Source organism: Gallinula chloropus, assembly GCF_964237585.1.
Source record: "Gallinula chloropus genome assembly, chromosome: 15".
In the NCBI taxonomy this organism is placed as follows: Eukaryota; Metazoa; Chordata; class Aves; order Gruiformes; family Rallidae; genus Gallinula; species Gallinula chloropus.
In genome coordinates, this window is record NC_140100.1 from 3,458,663 (window position 1) to 3,470,866 (window position 12,204).

Genomic DNA, 12,204 nt, shown 5'->3' on the forward strand with positions numbered 1-12,204 from the left:
TTTCATCACAGGTCAAAGAAAGGTTGTGGCCACATGCAATGGGAACCCACTAGCATGCTCGTCTGCCCCTAACCACACTCCTCAGCAAAGAAGAATAACTTGGAAAGCTTTCTGACCTTGTGGCATTGGGTTTCTGCCATGCAGAGGCATGTGAACTGGTGGTCACTACAAAAGCTGCTTCCCATGGTGTTTAAGAGTGAGTAGGGGGTGAAAATTGCCACTATGCTCTCACCAAGTGCTGAGATGAGCCTTTCTTACCAGCCAGACACAGCCCTGCTGCTTACCAAGGAGGCATGAAGACAGCTGCATGGTTTTGATTGAGGCCAGTAAGTCACATCGATGTCTGGCCCCTTTTCCAGAAGGATACTGTCATCACAATTGCAAATCTGTCCTCTGCAGTAGCTGGCATGTTGTGGCAGGCCATCTGTATGTCACTGACAGTGGTGTGCAGGTCCTTTAGGTCAGCTGTTAACGTTCTCTGATTCACTACATGAGAAGAGAGGGGTCAACAGTGTTAGGAGAGTTGGGTCTGGGTTCCTTCCTGGAGCAAAGTGAGGGCGACAAGCATGGGCCATCGATCAGGGTGGTTCATGGCTCTGCACAACCTGTCCCCATTGCCCAGGATGTGACAGACAACCAGCCCGTCCTGCTGGCCTCCAGCAGGCTGCTAACAGCCATCGCTGGGTGCCCAGGCCAAGAGACACCAAGAACCTGAAAAGGAGCCTGGAGCATGCCAAGTGCAAGGAGCACACAGGACTCATCGGCACAAGGGCAGTGATGGGTACGTGAGTACTTGACTTGGGAGGGGGACAGAGGGACTGTACAGGACAGTAGGACAAGGGGCAATATCCAGGCTGCCCTCCATGGAATGCCATCATGGCACCAGAGGGACGAGCAGTTCGAACTCCTTGCTGTCTTGGGCAGCCAAGCCTTAGCTCTTCTGCAGGCAAGGGAGCAGGTGAACTGCAGCATGTCGGGAGGGTTTGGGACACACACTGCAGCTGTTTCTCTGTGGCCTGTATGAGAGAGAAGCTGGGCAGCCCTGGATAGCACGTGGTCTGAAATTGGGCATAACCTGGCAGGAGGTTGGGCAGCAGGGAGCCCTCAGGCCAAGTACAAAATCTAGCTAGGAATGTGACAGGTAGAGCACTTCATCAGGGGAAATGAATATCCCCAGGCCTGAGTTTTCTCTCTTATTTACCCACTGCAGCACCAATTCCCAAGGGAATTACTCTCAAACAACAGGGCATGATGTGCACGGAGAGCTCAGCCCACGCTTTGCATGCAGCAGCCTGTCGTGACACCACCAAGACAAGTGGATGGATAATCACTCTGGCATCTGTGGGACTTTTCTCCTTTTATTGCAACCAATGAAGCTGCAAGATCTTCAGTCAGCATGACATACCTGCGCCTGGACTGTGCCCTCGCATGATGAGGGGTGCTGTACACTCTGTACCATGCCTGATTACAGGCTGTAATAACGCTGGCACCAGCGCTGCGGGGGCTGCACACCAGGGATGGAAGGAGGCAGAGCCTGGGTGGAGCAGGCCAGCTCCTGGCACTCCCCTCTTCTGCTCCTCATTTGCACTTGCAAGATACCTCTGAACTTGGGAACCACTTTTTCAAGTGAGAAGGACTTCAGGTCAGGGACAGAGCCCTGTCTGGACACTCCCATGTACAGCAGCATGGGGCGGATGGGATCTCCCCATCATCCCATCCAATCCTCATCCTCTCACTCAGGACCACTCCTCACTTGTTTAGGCTGCCACCTTGCTTGTGCCAACATTGTGCAGCTCAGGACTGATTCCAGACCTGTACAAACCCAAGCAACAGTGCAAGAAGACACGAAGCCCACAGATGGTTTTGTTCCTTTACCTTTGGAAGCGAGCGGCACTGTAGGAAGATCCTTGGCAAAGCCCAGGAGCTCTGGGAAATGTTGGCTAAGTGATTTGGCAAGAATGTGCAGGAAGGTGGATTTCCCATCAACAGTCTTGGTTGTGTTCAGCTACGGCAAAGCAAAACCAGTAAGGAGACTCCTACGCAGAGGATTTTGCCAAGCACCCAAACACACAAGGGCTCCTCTGCCCTGGTCAGCTTACCCTGTGTTCACGTGCAAGGCAATTCCCAGTCATGATATATGGATTAATGTTTAAATAGGACATTTAATGTTTACCCAACACGTTACACCCAGATTAGTGGCACTGAGATGCTAAGCAATCCTCCCTTGCACAGGCTGGTGCTGTCACTCTGTCCCCCAACCCTCAGGACTCCCACAGCGACCCATGGGGGATAAAGACCTTCCTTTTCTTCCCCCCCTCAACAGCCCAAAGGTGGTGGGCTCTGGCCAGCCTCGCACCTGAGTGCAGGTCTCCCAGCACATTGGAGGCTCAGACCATCATTAGGGCCTCCCTGTCAACCCTGCGCATCCACCCCAGCCTGCCCACCACCCGCTCTGGCAGCTGCTGCACCCTGGAGCCTTGGATGGGGACAGGCAGGATAAATCAGGCACTTGGAGCTCCCAGCACTGGTGCCTCCTGCATGGGAACAAGCGTGCTTCGTCTTACCTCAGTGAGAAAGTTGATTTTAAAGCCAGTTGTTTTGCTGGTTTTGGGCTGCCCATTGTTCAGATAGTTTCCCATTGCCAGCACAAACTGCAAAGAAACACCTCAGTGAATGACCAGCCAGTGGCCTCCAGCACTTACATTGCCCATCTCCCATCTCCTTCTGCACCTGCTTTTGGGTCACAAACACCTACCAATGATGTGGTAGGAGCAGAGGGAAAAAAGCCTCCCTCTGTCTACAGGACAGGTGGAAAGCACCCCTTTCTTGTGTCAGGTCACTTCTGGGAAGGGCCCTGTACAAGTGCTCGCGCAGCATCATTAACTAATCCCACCAGGTCAGGCAGTGGGTTAGATTCAGAGGATGAAAGTATGTTCAAGGCAGACTTTCTGCTGATCCTATCAATCACCCACACAGGGCAGCCACAGCACCCTGAGAGGAGGAGGGCTGCTAACCTGCCCATCAGCACAGCAGCCCCAAGGCACAGAGCCCTGTGTCTGCAGCCACAGGCTGTTGGCTTCTCTGTGCTGCTCCCGTACGGCGCCCACACCTCACCCGCCTCAGCAAAACCCACATGTCAGGTGCAGGAGCTGGTCCTCGCCCACCGCCTCTCCCGTGTCCCCTGTGGGTGCTGGCAACACACCCCATCTGTCACCTGCAGACCCCAGCTTCCAAAGCTCACGGGGAGATGCTTCCCCACGTGGTTTACGTGGGTGCTGCCCAGGAGTCCCCTTCCCTGTCCTGCGGCCGGAGCTGCAGGGAGCGCGTGGCACTGCTGGCACCAGCGTGGCTCCTGTGCCTCCCAGCCTGACAGTGCCAGTGCCCAAGCACTGTTAACTTCAGAGGGGGGGATTTTGTCTCGTGCTGCAGCCTCAGGCTTCAGGCATGTGTGGTTTTGTGTTGCCTTTCTATTTCTTAGTCGGTCTTCCTCTCAGGACCGGGGCTCAGTGTGGAGATCCTCTGTCAAATCTCTCCCAGAGGACGAGGACTCTTCTACTGACTGGCAAGTGCCTAAGCTCTCCTCTTGCCAAAGTCTTTTGCAGCTGTTATCTGCAGAACTTGGAAGGGATCTTTTGAAGGCAACAGTGGCCCAACAGCCAGCTTTTCCCTCTAGAACACTCTGATTGCCTGGGCTGGAGCTTTGCAGCCTTGGAGACACAGCAGGGCTCTCTGGGATGGGCTCACCCAAGTCCTGATGTCCCTCTTGGGGCCTGGAAGGTAGCAGGGACCTCAGGACTGTCTGGATTTCAGCCTGGGACTCTGAATGTCTGTTCACTACCTGTTAATGTGCAACAAGCCATTGCCCCCCAAGGACTGAACAAGGTGTTGGAGGGTTACTGGCCAAGAGCCACTAAGGAAGATCATCTCACATCTGGAAGTGCTTTTTGTCACATCATGTCCTTATTTATCCCACCTCTTTTTTTTAAAAAAAGCAAACCTGAACAAAGGAACATTAACTGGGGGCAGCTCATCTCTGTGGGCTCAAGGAGCAGTTGCAGTAGGATTTATTCCTCCTGCAAGTGCAGTGCTTCTCTGCCAGGCTCAAAAGCACCTTCTCAGAGAGACAGGCAGTGAACAAGACCCTGCCTTGCACTGCAGCAGGGTTGGCACAAGCCCACAGCCATGCACAGTGACCAGCCTGCAGACCTACCTGCATGTGGACACAGTGACTGCTGGGCCAAACCCTACATCCTCCAGCTCCATCACAGCCAAAGAGTAACCTTCATGGGCTCTGCAGTGTTACTGGGGGGAGTTCTGGCTCCTGCAGTCCTGCTGTGGGTGAGTGGGGGCATGGCCGACTGCGATCTACCCTCCTGCACCCTGCCCATGCCAGGATCCCCACAAGCCAGTTCCAGCAGGAGCTGCCAGGGGACAGACCCCGGCTAAGCTGGACCCGGCACAGTTGCCCGCAGCACTCCTTGGGCACCCTGGGGACCCCCGGGGGGCTGTTACCAGAAGGAAGAATTGCTCTGACCTCCAAGATCTTGGCCAGCTTCTTGCTGCTTTTCAGCTCTAGAGAGGCCTTGCAGATGCACTCATAGCTGGCTTTGATCTCCTCTGTCTTCTCCTGCAGAGTGGTCTTAAAATGCAGGCTGCGCAGGCGGATCTTGTATTCTGGCACTGACAACATCTGAGAGCAGGAGGAGGAGACAATAATGCTGTCACCATTAGCCATGCTCCCTCCTATACGGTGTTTTCCCTGGTGTATCTCCCTGCACATAACAGCAGCACACACTTGCTGGGCACGGGAGACACCGTGGAGCAGCTGGGTGCTGCAGCTCACTTAGCATGGCCAGTTTTGCTGCCACAGGACATGGAGGCTTCACACCAATATCCACAAGTGACTTTGCCCAATTCAGACTTCTCTTATGTTGACAAAGTCACTCTTACCATAGAGTAACCACCGTGGTAAGCTTTGGCTGTAAAACAGCCACTGTGGGAGCTGCCAGATGCCTCCAGCATGAGCTGGAGCATCACTTGCTTGTGGTCCCTGTGACCACTGCCACTAGCTCTTCCCATCCCTCAGCACACATGGGCAGAGCAGGGTCCTGCTGACCGCTTCCTCTCTGCTGTGTGCTTTCCCCCTGTCCAGCTCACAGCAAGGCATCCCGGGGACCCTGCACGTGCAGACCCTCTCACCCTTGGAGCACATCCCTGCCTGCAGGTACCTGCAGCACAAACTGGTCCGGTTCGCTCAGCTTGCCAGGGTTCTCCTTGTAGCTCTGGAAGCGCTGGACTTCCTCCCCATCCGGGGCATAGAGCAAGAGCTGCTTGATGTGGGAAGGTTCCAGGCGGTCTGTCTCCATCGTCATGAGGATCTGGCGCAGCTCAATGTGCGAGAGCTTGAGGTGGGCTATCAGGATGGCTGCGAGGAAGGGAGGCGTGTCACTTGGGAGGGGAGGAAGACTGAACCCCCCGGGGGCTGGCTGCACTGGGACAGGTTGCCTGGCAGGATGGGGCCAGGAGGGGAAGCTGAATCTCTCCATGGTGTGATGTGGACTTCTCCACATGCTCACACTAGCACAGGGCCAGCCCTGGGGAGAGGAAGGGCTTTCCACTCCCTGAGACACTCAGGCGCTGTCTGGGGACCCCAAGGAATCACTCTGGTCCTGCAGACCCCCCCAGGGTATTGCATATTACATGCATGTACATCACCAACACATGGGGCTGGGATGCACTGGAAACCACACACAGTGCCTCCGCCGCTCCCACATCCCCAGCAGCCAGGAGACCAGGGTCTTGCAGGGTCCCACCAAGTCCCCTTCCTCCCAGAAGCATTTCCTGGAGAAGCAGCACTGACCCTTCCATGGCATATGGCAGCACAGCCCTTGCACACCCCTGCTGCCCCACGGGCCCTGCAAGCTCTTCCCCTCTCCCTCCCCAGGCCAATGAGTCACATCCCAGCTCCATTCTTCCTTGTAAAGGCTCTTTCTTCCCCCTGCGCAGGGCTGAGCCCAGCATGGAGGGGCTCTGGGCTGCAGGAACAGCCCAGACCAGCAGAGCTATGCTGGGATTTCACTTGTGGGATTGTGCTCATGTAGCCTCTTTCCTTTTACCTTTCCAGTTCTCTACATCCCCGGTCCCATCTCTGGGCCCATTTTGGGGGTACGTTCATCATGATGTTTACTTACATGTGTTGTAGGCCTTTTTGTGGGACAAAATTTCAACCACGTCTTTCTTTTTAAAGTTTTCAGGCATGAGAGTTGGCTCTGGAAGAGAAACTGAGAGATTTAATCATGGGTAAGGACAGGCTCAGTCGGCTCCAGCAGGGAAAAAAAAATAATGTCCTGAAAACAGTGAAACCATGAATGAAAGAGGAGAAGTGATGCTTTGCACACAGCAATGGCTCCGGGAATCCTTGAATTCTGCGATTCAAAGATCTCCTCAATGGAGGACTCAGTTGAAGCTGAAAAAGGTAAAACGAGAGGTGAAACACACAGAAAATCCCAGACTGCCCGGAAACGCCCCGAAAAAGATGCCCCTAGAGAAGAATCTTATTTCATCCCACGTCCATTGCCAGTCCCATCTGTATCTGCCTGCCCTAGCTCAGCTCTGCCCAGACTGCCATCGTGCATCACAGCCCTTGCAGAAGAGCTCAGACATCCCACCAGCACTTTACTCTTCCCCCAGTGTAAAGGAGGCAGCCACGCTGCCCCTCGCCTCCCTTGGGGCAGGCAGCGTGTCATTCCCACCCCACACCCCGAATGCCTCCCGCTGCCCAGGGCAGCCCCTCCAGCCACCGCTGCTTGGCACCCCCCAGCCTGGAGCCTGCAAACCCCGGCGGGTGGGAGCCCAGCGGGTGGGTCTGCAGGAGACCCCAGCTCCAGGGTGACAGGGGAGGCTGCCCTGGCAGGTAGCTCTGGGCCCCATACGTAGGTTTGGGGGGAAACTATCATTACACATGTGAAAAGCGTTGCTTATAATGCCCTCTATGGACAAGAGAAGTGTTTCTGTGGCTTTCTCAGGGCTGAGTGAGCTGTGCTTCCCTTCCCAAGTCGTTCCTGCAGCACAGCCCAGTGTCTGCACAGACAGACATCCCAGCTGTCTGTCTGTCCATACTGCACAGGCCGCGGCAAGCAGAGCCCCTGCGCAGGACACGAGAATGCAGGGTGCAGATCTGGGCCTCCTCTGCATTGCAAACCAGGCCCTTCATGGCACTGGAGAGGGGTGCTGGCACGCTGGCATTGCCCACGGTACGGCCTGGGGATGGCCGGGCAGGAGCTGTGAGAGCCGGGAAGCGGCGCTGAGCAGGGAGCGAAACCCCCCGGCTGAGTTTCACTGCCCCTGCTGACTGAAATGGGGGGAGAAAACAGATGATGGCAGCAAAGAAAATTAAGGGAGATAGTGAAACAATCTCCACCTTAATGATCTGCTGTGCCAACCAGCCACACATCCTGAGCATGAATGAACTCTGCTGCACGTAATGCCAGGACCAGGCATTGCCTTGATGCCCACTATGAACCAGTTCCTCCCAGCACCCTGATCTCCCGCCAGTACCAGGACTTGCTCTGGGGCTCAGGTACTTACTTGTAGGCTTCTGCGTCCCGAAGTGCAGCTCCAGGTCGAGGTATTTGACCATATCACTCAGTTTATCGTAATCCGAGTCTTCCCCCAGCTGCAGGAGGAGGAAGAGTCAGGAGCTGTGCTGGGGCAGGGGACAGCCCGCCCGTGCTGGGCCACCTTCCCTCCACCCCATGCCAAGCTCTGTCCCCCTGGAAGGAAGAGGACAGGTTGATGGCACTGTCCAGTAGCTGGAGACTCAGCCATCATAAGCCCTCCGCAGAAACCAGAGCCTGGGGAACCCTTCACCTCTGTGGAAACAGATTCTACATAAGTCACTGAGCCCATCTGGTGGGACCCACTCTCACTTCTGAGGAAAGGAAGAAACCCCGAGATTCTCCCCATCAGCATTTCCTCACACCCTGCAGCTGGCAGTGCTGCCCCATGGGCTCATTTTGCTGCTGACAGAGCTGGGATCCCCCAGAGCACTGCTGCTCTTCACTGCAACCCAGGCAGGGTCACTTCACTGAAGGACAAAGTGGGAATGAAAGAAACTTCAGGAATATTTTTTGCATACAAAAAAAAAATCACTGGGAAGAAGCATCTTGTTCTCCTGAGTGCCAGGGAGAGGGATCTGCAGGATTTCAAGTGCCTGCTACAAGGTGGGTGCCTGTGGGACTGGAAGATGATCCCCCAGCTCTCCTCTAGCTGCTCGGGGCATGAAGAATATGGCACATCTGAACATATTCATCATCCTGAGAGACACAGAGACTGGGCGTTAAACTCCCAGGAGACCAGCTTCTCCCTCCAGGGACCTGAATCCACCTCCAGAATTCTGAATCAGTTCAAGTCCATGATGCCAAAGGATTAGCACATCTAGTCTCACTCTTTGCCTTTGATTTCACCCTCTCAGTGCTCTCCCCACCACTCTGCTTTCAACCATCCTCACAGTTTACCACTGATAAAGCCTCCTGCAGCTGCAGAACCTGTCTTAAGGCAGACCCTGCCTGTGTCAAACAAGACAGGCAGGAAAGCAAGCGCTCCCCAGGACACTGAAGTCAAACCAAACATTCCAGGTGCTTTCCAGAGCATCTTCTCAACCCATCAGCTTTGGTCCAAACAGTTAAAAGGATGAAAATAAATATGAGGCTTTCTGCAACATGGCATCTCCAGAGTTCATTCCCTTGGCCAGGTATTGAATGTGTGGCCAGCCCACCCAGAGGTTAGGACATGATACCCACAGATGCTCCCACCAGCCTGCAGAGCCCTGGTACAGGCAACTGCTCCCCAGACCATGGTTTGAACCCTCACTCCCAGCCCTGCTCCCCACTCCTGGGCCATACCTGCCCCCATATGGTCCCTTCCGAGTTCTCCACCTGCTCCCACCGCAGCCGCTTGACGCTCATGTGGTTGGACTCACTCCTGCGGTGCAGCAGTCCCCGGTGCAGGGGTGGCACGCAGGGCACTGGTGGAGGGGGTGGTGGGGGTGGTGGGGGTGGGATGGGGTGCAGATGGCTGACAAGGGATTTGGGGGCAGGTGACGTACTGGCCTTTGTGGCCTCTGCCTTGGTGGGGACAGTCTGGGGGTCATGGAATTGCATGGGAGGAGGTGGTGGAGGGGGGCTTAGTGGTGGAGGGGGGATGTGGTCCGAGAGTGTGGAGTAGGTCAGGGAGCTGCCCTCATCACTGCTGCTGATGTACTCGCTGCTGCTGACGTCATTGGTGACATAGCTGCCCTGGTCATCATGGAAGCTCATCTGGGTGAGGGAGAGAGGAGAGGCTGCAGGTGTCACCCCATCCTTCACCCACCCCTTGGGGAGATCCTGCCCCAGAGTGGGACAGTCCTCGCACCCCTCCACCACCCACGGAGCCACAGGACGTATCCCCAGAGTCCCTGCACCCTTCCTGGTGCAGTGCAGCCTGCATGATGGATGCTCCACAGGCAGGACAGACCATGCACCAAGCCACGGCAGTGCCACACTCACCTCCTCGTAGTCATTCTCAGGGGTGAGGAAATCATCCACAATGGTGACCCGGTGTCCCAGCTGCTCACTCAGGGCATCCAGGAATCTGTCGGTGTCGCGGCTGCGCGGGGGCCTGGAGAAGGTGAAGAGCTTCTTCCGTCGCGACAGAGGCGAGTAGTCCCGGTGCTTGGGGGACGGGGCTGGGCTGCTGTCCAGGCTGATGTAGGGGTTGGACTCTGTGCTGCTTGGGGAGGCCACGCTGCTGTGCAGGCGGTAGTAGCACTGCTGGGAGGCCAGAGGGTCGCTCGGCCATGAGATCCCCATCCCCGCCTTGCGAGCACCTGTGGGACAGAGCGCTGCTTGGGGGGTCCTGCACCAGGCACCATCACACCCCCCACCCTCCACCAGGACCCCACGGGATGTGATGTGGGATAACCACGCAGCCTGTGGAGAGGAGAGCTCCCCAGCAGTGCCCTGTACTGCACAGCAGTGTGCCAGGGTCCCGTGGGATTTCCCATCCCACGCACTCCATTGCCCTCTTGCAGAGGCAGCTTTGCAGGAGCCATTGCTGGGCTCACACGTGGCACCATCACTGCTTCGTTATACAACAGCACCAAGAGAAAGATGTCTATTCCTCTGCTTGCCACCATCCACCATCGCCTCACACCCCCTCTGAACTGCCTCACCATGGGAAGCTGGACGCTACCTGCAGCACGTGCCAGCTCTGGGGCAGGAGGCGATGCTTTGTGCAGGGCAGGGTTCCCCATCTTGCCAGCAAAGCTGCCGATCAGGCGGTTTTCTAGTTCTGCGTAGACGGCCGACATCTGAAACAAAGGGCAAAGAACTGCCAGGGATGCCCTGTCCCAAGGGTCTTGTGGAGAGACCTGCCATGTCCAGGGGACAGGATGGCCACCATAGACCCAAGGAGTGCTTCACCCCAACCCAAGGGTACTCTGCCTTTTCTGAAGCTCCCCAAGAGCCTCTTGCTCACAAGACAGCAGGAAGATGCTGACAGACACCAGCCTTATTAAAGCTGACTGACAGTTCAGGGAAGGGGTCTCAGAGATGAGCTCTGAGGCAGGGATGTTGTTGACCACCAGCAGGTATTTACTTGTAGGCATCCTTCCCTGTTCCCCTTTTTCTGCTTTCCTGCATTAACCCCCTGAACACAAGCTGCCAGCGTTGGCAAAGTGCTTCCCAGATGTGTGTTCCCCCCTCTGGCCCCACGAGGTCACACCATTTTGGGGTTTGGCGTCTCTGGGAGGGATGTGCCATCGCCAGCCTGTCTCTCTCCAGGGATCAGACGAACTGGGACCTCCACGGTGTCACTCTGGCCTGCCAGGGAAGGAGGAGACAAACCAGTCAGAGCTCTTCCTTCTGCCTCTGACCCCTAGGGCTCCACATGGTCCTGACCCATCAAAGTGCTCCCCATCTCCTGCTGGGACCCAGAGCTGTCCTCCCTGCCCAGGTATGCAGCAAATCACTGGGCAGACCCAGTTCTGGGGATCCCAAGGGACCCATGCAGGGCAGCTGGTGGTCCCACACATGGCTGCATGTGAAACAGGGAATGTTTTGCTGCAGGATTCCCTGGATGGCAGCAGGGAAACCAGCAGTGGAACATGATGTGTGCTAGAAAACCAGCACAGCTGAAACAAACCCCTCCTGTACCTTGCCCTTTACTTCTCCATATTCCATTTTTTTTCTTGATAAAATGAGAATATTCTTTATTTCTCATTTGACCTGACTGGCAGGGTTGAAAGCTGCTTATAAACCCTCAGCTCCTGGTCGGAGGCTGCTCTGTTCTTTCCTCAGGGCAGCTGAGGACAAGGCTTCACCCCCACAGCTGGAGAGCATCTGCCTGGGCCAGCAGCTTCCCTCTGGTGTACATCAGCTCTCCACGCTGTAATCACCACCAGAAATGCTCCTCGAAGGCACGTTAGGGGATCATCCCCAGGGAGATGTCTTGGAGTTGACTGTTCTGGCAGCAGCCCTCCCTGACAGCTGAGCAGCACCAGACTCCTGGTGAGGGGTGCTGGGAGGAAGGCCTGCAGCTGGAGTGCTGGAAGAGCCTGGTGGGGAGGTTGTGGTGGGGAGATTGTGGTCTGAAACTGTAAGCACAGGTTGAGTGTCCCTTGCCATCAGCTAAGGGTGATGGAGGAACAGGCAGGATGCCTTGTGCTGCCATTTGGGAGAGGAGGGCAGAGACCCAAAGGACTGAGAACACAAAGAGCAGCCTGGGATGCATCTGGAGGAGGGGGTTACAGATCCAGAGACTGTGGAAGTCCCCACAGTGATACCAGGAGGATGGGATTTTCAGAGGGATGGGGAGATATGGGTTTGTGCCGTGAGTATAGTTCATCAAGAGTCTCAGAGAGGCACAGAACCACGATCTGCTTCCTCACATGGATTCCACAAAGGCTGTGGAAATTCCCTGTGAATCTGACGGTGTCCAAGCAAGTTCATGGCATGAACTGTGCACCCCAGAAAGAAGGGCTCAGAGCAGCAGGATGAGCTCCCAGCTGAGCAACGGATGGGATTGGAAACAACGCTCAGCCTCAGCCTAAGTGGCCTCTTACTGGAATCACTTATGGGAACTGTTCCTGAGAACACGGTTTCCAGTCAAAGCCTCTGCGTTGGCTCTGCGCTGACCTCCATCCATCCTTCCCCACTCTTCATGCTC

The 12,204-nt window shown here is 55.8% G+C and overlaps 1 protein-coding gene across 1 annotated transcript in view; it reads right to left on the bottom strand.

The window, feature by feature from the left end:
* Positions 1 to 12,204, bottom strand: part of GRID2IP (Grid2 interacting protein) — a gene marked incomplete at both ends in the record, with an annotated part of 38,266 nt that overhangs the window by 1,315 nt on the left and 24,747 nt on the right. The window contains 11 exons of the mRNA XM_084271126.1: positions 368 to 486; positions 1,876 to 2,005; positions 2,565 to 2,651; positions 4,535 to 4,690; positions 5,229 to 5,425; positions 6,192 to 6,281; positions 7,588 to 7,675; positions 8,904 to 9,317; positions 9,546 to 9,865; positions 10,231 to 10,348; positions 10,762 to 10,859. Coding sequence (XP_084127252.1) covers positions 368 to 486; positions 1,876 to 2,005; positions 2,565 to 2,651; positions 4,535 to 4,690; positions 5,229 to 5,425; positions 6,192 to 6,281; positions 7,588 to 7,675; positions 8,904 to 9,317; positions 9,546 to 9,865; positions 10,231 to 10,348; positions 10,762 to 10,859 — 1,817 coding nt within the window. The remainder of the gene's footprint in view (positions 1 to 367; positions 487 to 1,875; positions 2,006 to 2,564; positions 2,652 to 4,534; positions 4,691 to 5,228; positions 5,426 to 6,191; positions 6,282 to 7,587; positions 7,676 to 8,903; positions 9,318 to 9,545; positions 9,866 to 10,230; positions 10,349 to 10,761; positions 10,860 to 12,204) is intronic.